General features: G+C 41.5%; 1 protein-coding gene across 1 annotated transcript in view; it reads left to right on the forward strand.

Moving 5' to 3' along the window:
* BAIAP3 (BAI1 associated protein 3) overlaps nucleotides 1-17,935 on the forward strand; it is a 599,530-nt gene that overhangs the window by 441,386 nt on the left and 140,209 nt on the right. Inside the window, exons 11-12 of the mRNA XM_082260275.1 lie at nucleotides 3,961-4,063; nucleotides 4,359-4,466. Of these exons, the coding sequence (XP_082116401.1) occupies nucleotides 3,961-4,063; nucleotides 4,359-4,466 (211 nt within the window). The remainder of the gene's footprint in view (nucleotides 1-3,960; nucleotides 4,064-4,358; nucleotides 4,467-17,935) is intronic.

Below are 17,935 nucleotides of genomic sequence, written 5' to 3' on the forward strand. Positions count from 1 at the left end.
TGTCCGGCCTCACAGTGAGAGGAACTGAAGCTGTTCCTCCTACTGCGTTATGTCAGAACCTGGAAGCGATGACTATTTTGTCACTTCTGGTTCCAGCTCTTTGTTTACTGGCCGGATAGCGATCAGTGAAGTAGGCGAACAGAAGGATGCTTACATTCCTTTTGACAGCAATAAAAGCGATCAAAAAAAAAAAAACACTAGAAAAATAAAATAAAATAAATAATAAAATCATTTTGAAAAAATGTAAAGCACAAAAAACGTAGGTTTTCACATGTATGTGAGAAGTGTCAGAATTGGCCAAATATTGAGATGGTTAAAAGTACATATTTAGCTATTAGTGGTAGTCGGTTAAAGGAGCGCCCAAAATCAGCAATAAGAATCCCACTTAGATCAAAAGATTGTCGTTTTCTTGGTAGCAGAACATGTTAAAGCCTTAAATGTTAAAGCTTTAACATGCTCTGCTACCAATAAAACAACAATCTTTTGATCTAAGTGGGATTCTTATTGCTGATTTTTGGCGCTCCTTTAACCGACTACCACTAGAAACTTTGGAAACGACCACTAGGTCCTACCTTAAGGTTCAAAAAATTAAGTAATCAGTGGATAAGTGATTACCTATAGCGCTTGCTTCAAAGTTAAATTAAATAAATTAGCAATATTAATAATATTCATATAATACCGTGGTATGATGCAAATAGTATGTTGATTTAAAATAGTATTGCAATAAATAAATATGTGGTAAAGGTGATAGAAATGTATGTCATATATATAAACAACTAAGTTATAAAACAGTGCCAAAATATATCATTCACATATATAATCCATAAAATTCATGTGCAAAAAAAGAGTTCATGTGCAATTGGGATAAAAGTGCAAATAGAGATGTGATTCCTTAGTAAGAGAAAAGTCCAAAATAAAGTGCTCAATAGTAGGTGTTTGGTGCTTCGTGATAGGTTATTCACTTTTCCTAGGGGTCCCTTCTGGTGTTCCACCGTGACAGGAATAGATAAAATTCGCACTCACCAGATCGTAGGGGTCCTATATGTCTTATGACACTAGGACCATATGGCCTATCTTAAGGTTGCAGCCCAGACCCCTTAACAAGAGTCCACTGCCTTTTTTCATCCAGTCGGGCCAGATTGATTGGGAGTTAATTTCCCCAAGTGGCCCTCTCTCACCTACCACCCACCCACAGACCTTCTATCGAGTAGGTCAGTCCAGCGCAGCCATCAACTTTTCAAAAAAACGATATTTAGCTATTAGTAAATGTATATAGGATTACTTGAGTTCACAACTAATTTAACTCCTGGGTTTTGGGGGCTCTCAGGGAGCCATGCAGCAACACTTTGGAAAAGTATCACAAGCTTTTCACAATAAAGAGCTGAAGCAAGCCCTGTAATGCAAATTTACAGATTTAGAAATACGATTTTATTTTTGACAAGGTAGTAGTTATTATTAATATATTCACTTTTCTTTTTTTACTGTATGAGAAAATAAATTAATAAAAGATAGTGGATAGAAAATGAGGGTTGAATGGTAGGGGATACCTCTATCCTCTGTAACATGAAAAATGCATAGCCTTGGAGGAATAGAAAAGATCAAAGAAAGAACACAGTTCAGAAAAGTAGGAGCCAATGTGACCAATGGTCACCAGGAGATGTAAGAGTAAGGCTCCATTCACATCTAAGCATAGTGATTTACTGGAGTTTTTCATGTGTTTTTTAAAGTGTTTTTGCAGCTTTTTTACAAGCGTTTTAGAAGCGTAATACAAGCGTTTTAGAAGCGTAATACAAGCATTTTAGAAGCGTAATACAATCGTTTTGCAGCTTCAGACATTTTGGTTTAGCCAATAGAAAGCACTAGGGGGAGGAGAGGGAGAGGAAACCAGGGGTGGAGAGCTGCTGTTTAAGCAGAAAACAAGCGATAAAATGCTTGTAAAACACTCAGGTCTGGCATTTCTTTTAGGTCTATGGGGCCAAAAACACCTGTAATCTGCCAAAAAAAAGCTCATGTACTTGTTTAACTGGCAGGCATTTTGCTTCAGGTGACAGAATGCTCAGATGTAAACAGGGGTCATGGGATTTGGCTTGCTGAGCGTTATGGAGGAACAAGCTTCAAGCAGAAAATCTCTCAGGTGTGAACGGGGCAATGAAGCCCACCCAGTGGTTACAGCTGAAACTCATGTACTGTAGGATCCTGAGCTGGTTCCCACCCTTAACTTTTCATGCTCCAAACTGAAATTTAGCCCTGGTTCAAACCAGTGCAGTTTGAAATCGCACTACTTCAGCACGATTTCAAAGCCGTAGATCAGTGCAATTTGGATCTGCAGTTTCATTGCAGCTTGAAACCTAATTTAACAGAAGTAAATGCAAGTCACAATGAAATTGCAGAAAAGTAGTGCAGAAAACTTTATTTAACATCGCTGTGACTTGGATCCCGAAAATTAGATACGACTTTGAACTGTCGAATCGCTTGACAAATCGCATTGGTGTGAACAAGGGCTTACAGTTAAATCAAACAAGTGCAGGAAACATTATGAAACATTGTGATTTCTTAGGAGGTCAATATACAATACTACCACAAGTATACAAAATAGGTACTTTATTACAAACAATGATTAAAACCCAATTAAAAAGCAGACAATTCACCAATACAAAATGTATATTTAAAGATATCACATTTTCGTACATCAGTATCAGTACATATGACTCCTTACAAAGATGTAATTATGATTAGGAGGTTCACATAAAAAAACTGAGGAACACCATAGCCTTTACGCGTTTCATAAAACAGAGTTCACTTTTTCAGGAGTTTGATGTTACCTGCCAGGTGTCTGAAAATCTAGAAATAAACCCAAAATACTCGTAGTAACGAAATAATGCAGAGAAAAAAATGAGGAGTAGGCTTGCCAGTCATCAAAATTTTCTGCTGATGGCCAAAAAATAGGTGCCATTGCCACCCATACATATCCAAAGACCCCTAGCAAAGGAGTCTATCCTGGTGGCTGTGGATACAGGGGGCAACCCAGCATATGACCCAGAGGGAACAAATGAGGAGCAGAGCAAAAAGGAAGATCAGGACTCTTACAGTTGAAGAAGAGCACACCAGTGAAAATGGAAAATGTGATGTCACATGACCAAGTGCTTGGAAAACATAACAAAGGGCTAGCCCTGCAACTTCCCTATTCAGCTCAGCTTTTTATGATCTGAGGACACTTCCCCACCTGCATTCTCTATCTAACTGTATGCATAAAAAATAAAGGGGGTCATCGGGGCAGATAAACATTAACATAGGAAGGGATACATATCTATTCCATTTCCACTAGGCAAGATTCACCAAGCACATTTTGAAAAATTTCCGACAATTAAAAGCTGTTTTCTGTAAGCCAAGTTGTGTTTTTAGTTTATTTTATCACATAATAATATACATGTATGTAGTTTTCCACTGTGACAGTACTGAGTCATGTCACAGAGTTAGAAGAATTTTGTTCCCACCCATGCAGGTTAATGGGCTTCGGCGTGTGTGTCCCTTAATAGGAGTGAACTGGCCCTTCATTTTTCTCAAGGATTGGTAAATCCTGGTATGAGTTCTGGAGCTCAGAGCTTCTCCAGGAGACAGCCTTAAAGCATGGAAGCCGTGTGCATACACGCTTGGAGTGTGTCAATGGTTGCCCTGGTCTACGCTTGAGAGATACTCTATAATTGCTACAAAAAAAATGTGTTAACTGACATTTTCTAGGTAGAGAGCCAGTGTTGCCCAAGGTGGGTAAAGAAAGCTTTGAAATGTACTCCTGTGGCTTCATTGAAGTTCATGTAAAGTGGTATCGTTGGGCTGACCCCTCACACTACCTATTTAGTAAAGCTATTGACTGGAACTGTAGAGGTTTATATTTAATATGTGCCTTAGCGCTGTAATAAAGTGATTAGAGCAACAGCTTACCCTATTGAGATCTTTACACAGGTACTTCAAGCAGATAGTGAAATCAGCGAGAGCAAACGGAACAGCTAGCTCTGCAGAGGACAATGCGGATGACTTTTTAGGATGCCTTAACATCGCCATTAATGTAAGTAAACAGGAAATAATTAATTAATTCTGCTCGAATGAGAGCTGTCTGTAATATAAGTAGCATGACTCATCCTGCAATAGCAGAAATTGATGTGTGTATGCTTGAGTGGAATTTCAAAACATTTTCTACAACAGACCATTACTTCTTTACAGATTATTTACAAGATTTATTGGGGCTTATGTTGGCAGCAATAGCTTTACAATGAAGCATTTTCAAACAGTTGAATATGTTCACTACCCAAGAAAATATAAATGTATACTTATATTTATTTTGCATATTTTTTCCCATAAAGGAGATTCCTGTTGGAGGACTGGATAAATGGTTTAAATTGGAACCACGAACAAGTTCTTCAAAGGTTCAAGGCGACTGTCATCTTGTCATAAAACTCATTACAAACCAGGTGAATTAATTGCTCCAACTATAAATACATAATGTATTATGGGGTTTGATAATGCATAATGGCTGTGTATCTATTTTCTTTATTTCTTTCTTTAAATATATTTCTATCTTTAGACATTTAAATATGAAATATTACATGTTAAGCAGTATTCTGTTCTTTCAGCAGGTGATGCTCTAGTCTTTGTTTATGTGTTATGTAATGTGCCACTTTCAGCTATGCTAAAAAAGCCCATTGTTTACAGAGCTCAGTGAGCAGTGACTCTAATGGATGGATCAGTCTGATGTTTCAATCAGACAAAAGAAGCTGCAAAGCAAGCAAGTTGTTTGCCGTACTGTCTATTTAGTAACCTTTATGCTCTTTGAATCCTTTGTAATTTGTTAAATATTTAATTGTAAATCAGTGTATATGTGTGTATGCAGTTGTGTGTGTGTTGTAATATGGGGATTGCTCAGCTCAATGGGACATGCATTTTGCCAGTCATAACAGTTCAAACTTGTGTTTTAAAGGATAAGTTTTCCTTTTAAAAAAAATAATAAATACACATTTCTCTTTCGTTCATTGACGGACACACCTCCTGATCTTTATAACCATTGGCATATACTTCCCCCTACAGAAGTAGGGCACTAGGCAGAAAAGGAATCTGGCTATATGGGCAGTCCCAGGGGGTATACTCCCTCTCACTGCTAAAGGTACTATATTTCTGCCTAGTCAAGAGTAAGGACCTAGTTCCTTGCTGGGATCTCTGGTCCTGGCAATTTTTTTTAGATAGAAATTTTTCTCCTGTTTTTTTCCTGTGAGATCTACAATCAACTGCCGGACTGGGTGATGAGCTGGATAATCTAGATGGTCACCCCAGTCTGGACAGCGAGCTCGCACACCTCAGCTCCGCGTTAGATCGGCCGTGAAATAGCCTGGATGGGGGCTGGTCTGCGAGTTAAAGGACTCACAAGGTCGCATACGACCGGGTCTCAGCCTAAGTCGCAGTGTTCCTCCTGGCCAGCAGCCCCCCTATTTCTGTCTGGAGCCGTGCCCCCTTGGTTCCTGGTATGGTGAGTTTCTGTCTCCCCTCTCCCCCTGGAGGGTTTTGTGGTAGATGTGGGCCCCTCCTTAGGACAGTCGGACCCCCGGGTTCCCCTCCTTCATGTCAGGCCTCCCCCCTTTCACCTGTCCCCCTACTCCCCCCCTCCACTCATGCCGAGGCTGTGTGGGTGGTCTGGTCCACCTCTTGGGGTGGGGGCAGGGTGCTGTGCTGGCGATGGAAGCCATTGAAAATAGCAGCGGTCAGGACAGTGGAGCCCTGTGGGCTGCGATTTCCTGTCCATACACAGAGTGATCTGATCATTTATAGACAAATAATCAGACAGTTACAACAATTAGACTGAGCAAATGGCAGCTGAATTATAGTAGACAAAAATAAAAGCCAGGCAGAGAGAGACTCTGTATATGAGAATATGTTGTGTTTTCACAACAAAAGCTGCTAGTCACACCATTATGGAATACATCATTTAAGCCCGGGGATTCAGCAAGGGAGACCATATATTAAAGCTGAACTCCAGAAAACTAAAAAGTCCTCCCTTGCGGTGGGGCTGCATCCAATTGCTTGTTTATGCCTAGGGGAGCATGAAAAAGCACTTTTACTTACCTGATTCCCCACTTCTGCAGGCCTTCTGTGCTGCTAGACTGGTCCCTTCAACCTATTTTTCCCTATGCTCCTGCAGTCTAAGGTCCTCTGACATCATGAAGACTGATGCAGGACCATAGCTCTGCTTGACAAGGGAAACTTCACTGCTGAACCGGAGGGAAGCATTGCTTGCCCGGGGAGAAAACAATCAGGTAAGATAATGTGCTTTTCCTGCTCCCTACTCCAGGGGTCTCCAAAGTTTCTAAACAAAGGGCTAGTTTACTGTCGTTCAGACTTCGATAGGCCAGACTGTGTCCAGTGGGAGTAGAAAATGCCCCAGCACCAGGGAGTGAACAATTGTTCAGGTTTAGAGGTCATTTAGAGTAAAAAGATTAAGTAGTGGCTGTGGTCAGTAGGAGGAGGAATATTCCCCCTCATTGGCATTAGTGGGAAGAATAGCGTGCCATCATTGGCATTAGTGAGAGGAATAGCTCCATTATTGGTGACGGTAGACATTACAGCAATTGGATCAGGCAACTGGCAGCTGAACTGTGGGAGACAGGGAAGCATGTCAATGTACAAGGTTTTATGAAGCACCAGTGGGGGATTTGGAATTCCAATTAGGATCACTAGAAATTTCTTATCTCAGTATTTATGGTTGCATTTAAACACGGTGCTGCTATGTACCCATGAATTGTGACACCCACCATCTTGTCATTAATTACCTAGAATAAACTAAAACAAGTATGGGGTCTTGGAGACATTGAATGGAAATTATTCAAAAAGCTCTATAAACCAATAGGATAACGGTTTCCTGTTGCCTCTCCTGCAGTGACATAAAGTCTCTCAGCCAACATTAGTTATTTTTAATCCTTATGCTGCTAGCCTTGGGAAATAGATAGGAAGTTAATTATATTTATAATAGTGTAAATTCACTTACGCCAAACAATAAAATGAATACAATTAAATTATATTGATAAGAAGCAGCTGCTGGGGTAGGCTAAAAAAGCTGATTCAGTATGGACATACAGCTTGGATGGGTTAATCCATGCTGGCACCAGCGCTTGCTATAATAATATAGTGTTAAACTGTGCAATAACAATGTCATTGGTGTTATAAAACATTGTGCCAAAAACCAATGTAGTGCAAATTAAATGGTATCAATATAAAGTGACAAGTGCTATATGACAAAATACAAAAAATAAATAAATACATGTGCATAAATGTCCAATAAGAAAAGTTCCAATAGGTGTAACTCCATATAATCCATGTAATCTAAGGGATAAAGAGGATCCGTGTGAACTACAGCAGTAGATTGGAATTTCTTCCCAAAGTATAGTACTCCAAGATGAAATGACACCCCAAGTGCTCAGGATATGCTCAAAATGGCCACTCCCCAGATGCTGTTGATCCTCCTTGCCATACGGCACAAGGATCAAAAAGGCTTGAAAGGTCCTTGGACCCAAACTGTGTGCTCCAATTGGTCATCCGGAACCCCTCGCTGGCCGACTCAGAAGCTCCAAATAGGATGGTCCATGCAGGAAGAGAAAATGGAGGACAGACTCCACATAGCGTTAAAATGTAGATCTTTATTGAAAGCCCATAAGAGAGGCCTTCCTTAGGGCAAAAAGATTAAAAATATATATATAAATACAAGCAGCGGTGGGTAAAAGCACGCAAAAAACTCCCGTGCGGCTTCCCTGGGACAGCTTCTGAAGACGTCAAATCTATGGCGTCAAGTTGGAACGCACGCGGTGAGGTCACACGTTGCAAGTGGAATGCAAGCCGGAGGTCTGGCGTGCCTGTACCTTGCACGGCTCCCTTCACTAGTGTGAGAAGCCGCACAGGAGTTTTTTGCGTGTTTTTACCCACCGCTGCTTATAAAAGTGAGTACACCCCTCACATTTTTGTGAATATTTTATTATATCTTTTCATGTAACAACACTGAAGAATTGACACTTCGCTACAATGTAAAGTAATGAGTGTACAGCTTGTATAACAGTGTAAATTTGCTGTCCCCTCAAAACAACTCAACACACATCCATTAATGTCTAAACCGCTGGGAACAAAAGTGAGTACACCTGTAAGTGAAAATGTACAAATTGGCCCCAATAGCCATTTTCACTCCCCGGGGTCATGAGACGCGTTAGTGTTACAAGGTCTTAGGTGTGAATGGGGAGCAGATGTGTTAAATTTGGTGTTATCGCTCCCACTCTCTCATACTGGTCACTGGAAGTTCAACATGGCACCTCATGGCAAAGAACTCTGAGGATCTGAAAAAAAAAAGAATTGTTGCTCTACATAAAGATGGCCTAGGCTATAAGAAGCTTGCCAAGGCCATGAAACTGAGCTGCAGCACGGTGGCCAAGACCATACAGTGGTTTAACAGGACAGGTTCCACTCGGAACAGGCCTCGCCATGGTCGACCAAAAAAGTTGAGTGCACTTGCTCAGCGTCATATTCAGAGATTGTTTTTGGGAAATAGACGTATGAGTGCTTCTAGCATTGCTACAGAGGTTGAAGGGGTGGGGGGTCAGCCTGTCAGTGCTCAGACGCCTCACACTGCATCAAATTGGTCTGCATGGCTGTCGTCCCAGAAGGAAGCCTCTTCTAAAGATGATGCACAACAAAGCCTGCAAACAGTTTGCTGAAGAAAAGCAGACTAAGGACATGGATTACTGGAACCATGTCCTGTGGTCTGATGAGACCAAGATAAACCTATTTGGTTCAGATGGTGTCAAGCGTGTGTGGCGGCAACCAGGTGAGGAGTACAAAGACAAGTGTGTCTTTCCTAAAGTCAAGCATGGTGGTTTGGGTGTCCTGGTCTGGGGCTGCATGAGTGCTGCCAGCACTGAGGAGCTACAGTTCATTGAGGGAACCATAAATGACAACATGTACTGTGACATACTAAAGCAGAGGATGATCCCCTCCCTTCTAAAACTGGGCCGCAGGACAGTACTCCAACATGATAACGACCCCAAACACAGTTCCAAGATGACCACTACCTTGCTAAAGAAGCTGAGGGTAAAGGTGATGGACTGGCCAAGCATGTCTCCAGACCTAAACCCTATTGAGCAACCTGTGAGGCATTCTCAAATGAAAACTGGAGGAGCGCAAGGTCTCTAACATCCCCCAGCTCCGTGCTGTCGTCATGGAGGAGTGGAAGTGGACTCCAATGGCAATCTCTGAAGCTCTGGTGAACTCCATGCCCAAGAGGTTTAAGGCAGTGCTGAAAAATAATGGTGGCCACACAAAATATTGACGCTTTGGGCCCAAATTGGACATTTTTATTTAGGGCTGTACTCACTTTTGTTGCCAGTGGTTTAGACATTAATGGCTGTGTGTTGAGTTATTTTGAGGGGACAGCAAATTTACACTGTTATACAAGCTGTACACTCACCACTTTACAACTTTACATTATAGCAAAGTGCCATTTCTTCAGTGTTGTCACATAAAAAGATAGAATAAAATATTTACAAAAATTTGAGGGGTGTACTCACTTATGTGAGATACTGTATATTTTTAAATTTTAATCTGTTTGCCCTAAGGAAAGCCCCTGTTGTGGGCTTTAAAAAAATATCTACATTTTTACGCTATGTGGAGTCCGTCCTCCGTTTTCTCTTCCTGCATGTACCATCCTATTTGGAGCTTCTGGGTCAGCAGGAGAGGAGTTCTGCCGGATCAAATGGAGCACACAGTTTGGGTCCAAGGACCTTTCAAGCCTTTTTGATCCTATTGAAGTATGGCAAGGAGGATTAACAGCATCTGGTGAGTGGCCATTTTGAGCATATCCTGAGCACTTGGGGTGTCATTTCATCTTGGTGTGAGTACTATACTTTGGGAAGAAATTACAATCTACTGCTGTAGTTAACACGGATCCTCTTTATCCCTTGGACTACACAGAGTTTATGGTGTTATACCTATTGGAACTTTTCGTATTAGACATTTATGCACATGTATTTATTTATTTTTTGTATTTTATCATATAGCACTTGTCACTTTACATTGATACCATTTAATTTGCACTATATTGGTTTTTGGCACATTGTTTTATAAAACCATTGACATTGTTATTGCACAGTTTACCACTATATTATTATAGCAAGCGCTGGTGCCAGCATGGATTAACCCATCCAAGCTGTTTGTCTATAAGGTAATTATATTTACCTGTTTTGAACTTTTTTTTTACATTTCTTGCCAGGAGTTTTCATGGGCATTTTTTTATTCTTTCATCTAGAGGAGGGTCTTTCTCAGCTAAGCATGCCCTCCTGTCTGCATGCCTAAGCCAAGAGCCAAGATGGATTCCAGGAAGTAAATGCTACATTATTCCTCTGCCCTATTCAAGATGACTGCAGCTAGAAATGAATGGGGGATGTTTTTCAAAGAGGTTTCTCATCAAAATAAAGCATAGAGACATGGATGGATGGGTGGGTTTGCTTTGAATATTACCAATGAATGAAATAGTGTTTGAAGTTTGTTGTGCTTACAGTGGGGAAAATAACTTTTGGATCCCCTGCAGATTTTGTAAGTTCGCCTACTTACAAAGAAATTAAGGTCTATAATTGTTATTATAGGTGTATTTTTAATTATAGAGGCGGAATATCAACCAAAAATCCAGAAAAAAACACATGATACAAATGTTGTAAATTGAGTTGCAGTTCAGTGAGTAAAATAAGTATTTGATCCACTACCAACCACCAATAATTCTGACTCCAACAGACTGGCTACAGTATGTGCTCATGTGGCACACAGATTAGTCCTGTCAATTTAAGAAGATGCTTATAACGATAACCCATTATGTGTATTAAAAGACACCTGTTCACAGAATCTCTTGGGCAAGACCAAAGAGCTGTTAAGGGACTTCAGGGTTTGTAGACCTGCACAAGGCTGGAATCGACTACAAGACCATAAGGAAGAAGCTTGGTGTGAAGGAGATAACTGTTGGAGCGATTGTTCACAAATTGAAGAAATAACAAAATAACCATCAATCGCCCTCGGTCTGGAGCTCAAAGCAGTTAGGACCAAAGTCTGACTAGTGGTAAAAGAAGAAGCTAAAAAGCATACGCAGTTTGGAAATTGTGTGGCTTGTGGCTACCTTTTTAATCCTTTAGCCCTATGTACTTAACTGCTTATTCACCCTACAATTCTGCTCTGACATGGTTGGGGCACTGTAGATAGGTTGATTCTGAATAGCTCTGTAGAGAGCAACTGTGTAGGAGAGTTTTTTTCTAGCTTCACTAACCCATTAGCCAGAGTTTGCTAGTATATGAAGAGTTGTGAGAAATCTGTTTCGTGGATTCGGAGTTAAACTGTTGGAAAAGAGAAGTACCTAAATTGATTTATAGAAATAGAATCTGTCTCTCTCTCATGTTGATATTTCTAGGAGAACTAACAAGAAATGGAACTGTTCAAAATATCAGCTTTTTGTGATAGTCTCCGGGGGATTAATGACTGTCTAATTAGGCCTTCCATGTTTCAAAAATAAAAGTCAGGTATTCCGGCAATGGCAGAGAGAAACTCTGTATATGATAATATGTTGTGTTTTCACACAAAAGCTGCTTGTCACACCATCACAGAAGACGTAATTTAGGCCCAGGACTCCAGCAAGGAGGGCCATATATTAAAGTTGAACTATAGAAAATGCAAAAAGTCCTCCCTTGCAGTGGGGCCCTATACACACTGCAAGGGTTAACTGCTTTTTTATGACTAGGGGACCATGAAAAGCACTTTTATTTACCTGATCCTCGACTTCTGCAGGCCTTCTGTGCTGCTAGACTGGTTCCTGCAACCTCTTTTCCACTATGCTGCTGCAGTCTAAGGTCCTCTGACATCATTGAGACTGATGCAGAACCATAGCTCTGTTTGACGGAGCGGAGGGGAGCACTTCTTTTCTGGGGAGAAGAGAATTAGGTAAGTAAATATGCTTTTCCTGTCCCCTAGAGCAGGGGTCTACAAACTTTCTAAACAAAGGGCTAGATTACTATCCTTCAGACTTCAAGGGGCCAGATAGTGTCCAGTGGGCAGGGCCGCTGTTAGAAATTGCGGGGCCCAGTACAGACTACCTGGCAGGCCCCCCCCCCCCAAGAAAATATTAAAGATACATTTAGCTAAAATTACAACAAAATCACTATTATCAGACACAAATATAACATAACTCGCATAATTCCTGCTAAATCTAAAAAAAAAAAACTATGTTAAATAAAAAAGAAGATAAGATGAGAAAAATATACAGGCTGGGCAGTTGGAGCTCAGTGATCAGAGAGACAGAGAGAGAAAAACAAAGTTATAATTTACAAATAAACTCCTGAGCAGAGATAAGTGCTGGGAGGGGGGGCCCACACAAGCGAGGGGGATTAGTGAGGGACAACTGTCTCTTTCTCAACAGATAAAAGCTGATAGCAGGGAGAGGGACAGATCAGATTCAGGTGCTGAAAGAAGATTTCTGTATTTGTTGTCCATCACTAATCCCCCTCTCTGTGTGGGCCCCCCTGTGTGCTCGGGCCCCCTACAAGAGAGCTGGTGGTCCCCCCCTATCAGCAGCCCTGCCAGTGGGAGTAGAAAATGTCCCAGCACCAGAGAGTGAAAAATTTGTCAGGCTCACTGGTCAGTTGGAGTAAAAAGATTTAGTAGCAGCTGTGGTCAGTAGGAGGAGGAATAATATCCCCTCATTGGCATTAGTGGGAAGAATGGTGCCCCATCATTGATATCAGTTGAAAGAATAGTGTCTCATAATTGGAATTAGTCAGAAGAATAGCTCCATTGTTGGTGTCAGTGAAAAGAATACTGCCCATCTTTGTTGTCAGTGGGAGGATTAGTCTCCATCATTGGGGTGAGTGGAAGGAATAGTGCCCCCTTGTTGGTATCAGTGGGAGGAATAGTGCGCACTGTTGGCGTCAGTGGAAGAAATGGTGCTTAGTTGTTGTTGTCAGTGGGAGGAATAGCGCTATGTATCAGTGGGAGGAACAGTGCGTCATATCAGTATGAGGAACAGTGCCCCAAGGGCCTGATAAAGGCAAGCAAAGGGCCACATCCAGGCCTCGAGCCATAGTTTGGAGAGCACTGCACTAGACTAAACGAGCTGTTAACTTTCGTTTTTCAGGGTTCAGCTTTAAGGCCACTGATAGCGGGGTAGATCCAGCCCTCCTGTACTGGACCCAGGCCCCATCAATTTACCAGGAGGCCCAGGAAAAAAGTGGACTTTTATTTACCATGCATGCATAGTAATTCCATGGTCAGTGACTCCCAGAAATGTAATAAAAGTTGCATGCGTATTGTAAGTTTAGCAGGGGGGCTGGAGATAGAGAGAGGACTATTTACTAATTTTCTGGAGCAGATGAGGTAATGCTGCGTGCCACAGCTTCTGACAATTAATTTAATTTTTTATCTATATATCATAGGTAAAAAGGCGCTGGTAATCTTAATATATCACGTGTTATAAAAATTAATAGGTGATTTAAAGTGTAATATATGTGATTAAAAATTGCTACAAATATATATATGATCTACTATTGGTGCAATTAGCAAAGAAAAGTGCATACCAGTGCAATTTCAATTCAGAAGTGTTTGTGCTTCTCAAAGTAAATTAATCCACAAAGGTGTGGATCAGTGAACCAATAAATAGATATATAAAGAATTCCATACAAAAATCACATAAGAATATATAAAAATATAAATATATAAATGTGCTCCAAGTAGTGTTTAAAAGTCCAGGCAATAGCATGCAATCAAAATTGTGCTTGGTGGATTCTTATTAATCCCTTCACAGTGCTCCAGGTGCTGGGATGTGACAACCGTCAATTAAGAAGTGCTTGTGCTTCTCAAAGTAAATTAATCCACAAAGGTGTGGATCAGTGAACCAATAAATAAATATATAAAGAATTCCATACAAAAATCACATAAGGATATATAAAAAAATCACATAAGAATATATAAAAAAGTATAAATATATAAATGTGCTCCAAGTAGTGTTTAAAAGTCCAAGCAATAGCATGCAATCAAAATTGTGCTTGGTGAATTCTTATTAATCCATTCACAGTGCTCCAGGTGCTGGGATGTGACAACCGTGGCCTCTTACCAGCTAGCAGCAGGTCACAAGGACCCCCAACGCCTGTGATCCCTTTATTGGGTGGATCAGACCTCTCCTCGATTGCTTGGATCTCTGGCTCCTATATTACTCGAGTTGGACCATGTAGTCCCCCCATACACATAAAGATATAGAAGAACAAATAGCCTCCAATAGTGAAATACTGTTTTATTCTCCAAAAAACATACACTATAAGGTGACAATTAGCCTCTTACTATTTGTTGTGCCCTCCTGGCACTGGGCAATTCGGCAGTACAAAATCGTTTTTTTGGGTCTTAGGAAGATATTCTCCGGGGATCTGCAGCACCCTGTATCTCCTTTCCCCCTTTCTTTGTATTGCAGCGGTGGATGTGTATCCCAGCCTCTGTTCCGAATGCCTCTGTGTGTTACTTCCGGGTTAGCATTGACCACAATGCATTTCGCTTAACGAGCGTCCTCAGACTGCCTGAGGACGCTCGTTAAGCGAAATGCATTGTGGTCAATGCTAACCCGGAAGTAACACACAGAGGCATTCGGAACAGAGGCTGGGATACACATCCACCGCTGGAATACAAAGAAAGGGGGAAAGGAGATACAGGGTGCTGCAGATCCCCGGAGAATATCTTCCTAAGACCCAAAAAAACGATTTTGTACTGCCGAATTGCCCAGTGCCAGGAGGGCACAACAAATAGTAAGAGGCTAATTGTCACCTTATAGTGTATGTTTTTTGGAGAATAAAACAGTATTTCACTATTGGAGGCTATTTGTTCTTCTATATCTTTATGTGTATGGGGGGACTACATGGTCCAACTCGAGTAATATAGGAGCCAGAGATCCAAGCAATCGAGGAGAGGTCTGATCCACCCAATAAAGGGATCACAGGCGTTGGGGGTCCTTGTGACCTGCTGCTAGCTGGTAAGAGGCCACGGTTGTCACATCCCAGCACCTGGAGCACTGTGAATGGATTAATAAGAATTCACCAAGCACAATTTTGATTGCATGCTATTGCTTGGACTTTTAAACACTACTTGGAGCACATTTATATATTTATACTTTTTTATATATTCTTATGTGATTTTTTTATATATCCTTATGTGATTTTTGTATGGAATTCTTTATATATTTATTTATTGGTTCACTGATCCACACCTTTGTGGATTAATTTACTTTGAGAAGCACAAGCACTTCTTAATTGACGGTTGTCACATCCCAGCACCTGGAGCACTGTGAAGGGATTAATAAGAATCCACCAAGCACAATTTTGATTGCATGCTATTGCCTGGACTTTTAAACACTACTTGGAGCACATTTATATATTTATATTTTTATATATTCTTATGTGATTTTTGTATGGAATTCTTTATATATCTATTTATTGGTTCACTGATCCACACCTTTGTGGATTAATTTACTTTGAGAAGCACAAACACTTCTGAATTGAAATTGCACTGGTATGCACTTTTCTTTGCTAATTGCACCAATAGTAGATCATATATATATTTGTAGCAATTTTTAATCACATATATTACACTTTAAATCACCTATTAATTTTTATAACACGTGATATATTAAGATTACCAGCGCCTTTTTACCTATGATATATACCTATTTATTGTTTTATTACAATTAAAAGGGCAGCAGGTTCAACAATCTTTTATTTAAAGGGCCAGGCGCCTTCTCTTTTCTTTTTATTGCAATTTTTTATCTATATCAATGCAATGCGGCAGGCTAGAACTTTCATTTATTGTCAGGAGCGACAGCACAGAGGAATAAACTACCTGATTCTGAAGCAAAACAAACAGACTTTTCTCAATCCCCAGCTTCCCTGCTGAAATAATGAGGCCTGGGGAGCTTTAATTTAATTGCTCGGAAACCAAAGTCGGCGGGATTACAGCACGTGCACAATAAGGTATTTAAAGTCCCTTCCCTGTGTGTTGGGGGGGTTTTTGTCCCTTTTGGGCAGGTTGTATAGGGTCACACGATTTCTAATGGTGGCCGTGTTCAGCTTTAAACACTTTTAACTGAATTACTTTGCACCAGTATGACCAGATTCTGATCTTTAGCCATCGTTTTTTGTTTTTCTCAAGTACAGAGGCAGAAGGGGGCTGAAGTTAATGACAAAGCAGTGTTTGGACATGCTGAAGTTGATTTTCCAAAGGATGTCGAGAATGCACATTTAGTTCATGGGTTTCCAAACTCTCTAAACAAAGGGCCAGTTTACTGTCCTTTAGACTTTAGAGGTCCCAGGCTGTGAACAGTGGGAGTGGATAATGCCTCAAGCTTGGTGGTCAGTGGGAGTAAAATATTACATAGCACCCCTGTAGTTAGGTGGAAATGGAATAGTTCTCAATCATTGGTATTAGTGGGAGGAATTATGCCCCATCATTGGTGTCAGTGGGAGGAATAGTGCCCCATGGTTGATGTCTGCTGAAGGAAAAGTGTTCCATCATTGGTATCAGTGGAAGGTATAGTGCTCCATCATTGGTGTCAGTGGGAGGAATAGTGCCTCATCATTGGTGTCAGTGGGAGGGATAGTGCTCCATCATTGGTGTCAGTGGGAGGGATAGTGCCCCATCATTGGTGTCAGTGGGAGGAATAGTGCCCCATCATTGCTGTCAGTGGGAGGAGTAGTTTCCCATCATTCAGCTTCGGGTGTGGCTGCTGGAAGGTTCTCTGGCTGTGTGTCTGGAGCTGCTCCAGGTGTTCTGTTTGAGAGGGGAGTCTGGTAAAATCTCTCCCAGCCCTGCTGGCCCCTTTCTGGGGAGGCCATGCAGGCCAGCAGGGCCTCTCCTGCTGGAGGCTCTCATACATCCCCTGGGCTGATGAATGACATACCTGCTCCTGAACAAGCCATGGCTGGGGATCTCTCTGCCCCTGGTGAGGATGAGGATACCGAGTACATTCGGGAGCGAGTGGTGGCCTGGGATCAAGGTCCTGAATAGGGAGAGAGACCAGCTCTACAAATTGAGAGCAGAGTTGAAGCGTCTGCGAAAGCAGCGTGAAGGTTTGCACAGCCGCAGCCGTGGATCTATGGATTCGGAAATCCAGTTGGCAAAGGTCCGGGTTCAACACCAGGAAACCATTGTGGCCATGATGGAAAGCAGAGAGGGGCCCTTTAAGGAAAAGTTCTGCAATGACCGCAGATTCGCAAGGATGGCAAAGATGGAGGTGGAGGAGGAGTCCCCCATTTCTGAACCCCTGCCCCCCCAAGGTGAGGTGAGCAGCCCGTTGTCTTCTCAGGGCTCAGGAGGTATGCTGACAGTGATCCAGGCAGTGGAGTCTCCATTACAGGCGGATCAGCTGGTATTTGGTGAGGAGAACTTTCCTGATAATGTGCCTGATAAGGTAAAACCTAGCAAGTCACAAGTGACTGATAAAACTATTTTTGTGCCATTTAACACCTTGGCTAATGCGGATGTTTTGCCCAATGACACCCAGGCTGGTAATTCCATATCCAGCAATATTTCAGCTGCTGATGTTTCCTTGCAGGAAAAACTGCGTTTAAAAAATGACATTGCAGCAAAGGAACTACAAGAGCCTGAACAACCCATTAACCCCCCTTTTGCTGAGCCCAAGGCTGTTTGTCCAGTCACAGCTATTGTTCAGGACTCTATACTGCAGCATCAGGCCACTTGTAGTACTACAACAGACACTGTGATAATGAATGGTGATTTTAACGATTCTTCTATTTCAGGTGTTATGGATAATGCTGCCAATATGTGTGCAATGGACAATCCTGCTGGCTCAGTACAAGCAATTAATAATAAGGATAGTAATGTACCGGCT

Source organism: Pelophylax lessonae, assembly GCF_965119305.1.
Source record: "Pelophylax lessonae genome assembly, chromosome: 6".
In the NCBI taxonomy this organism is placed as follows: Eukaryota; Metazoa; Chordata; class Amphibia; order Anura; family Ranidae; genus Pelophylax; species Pelophylax lessonae.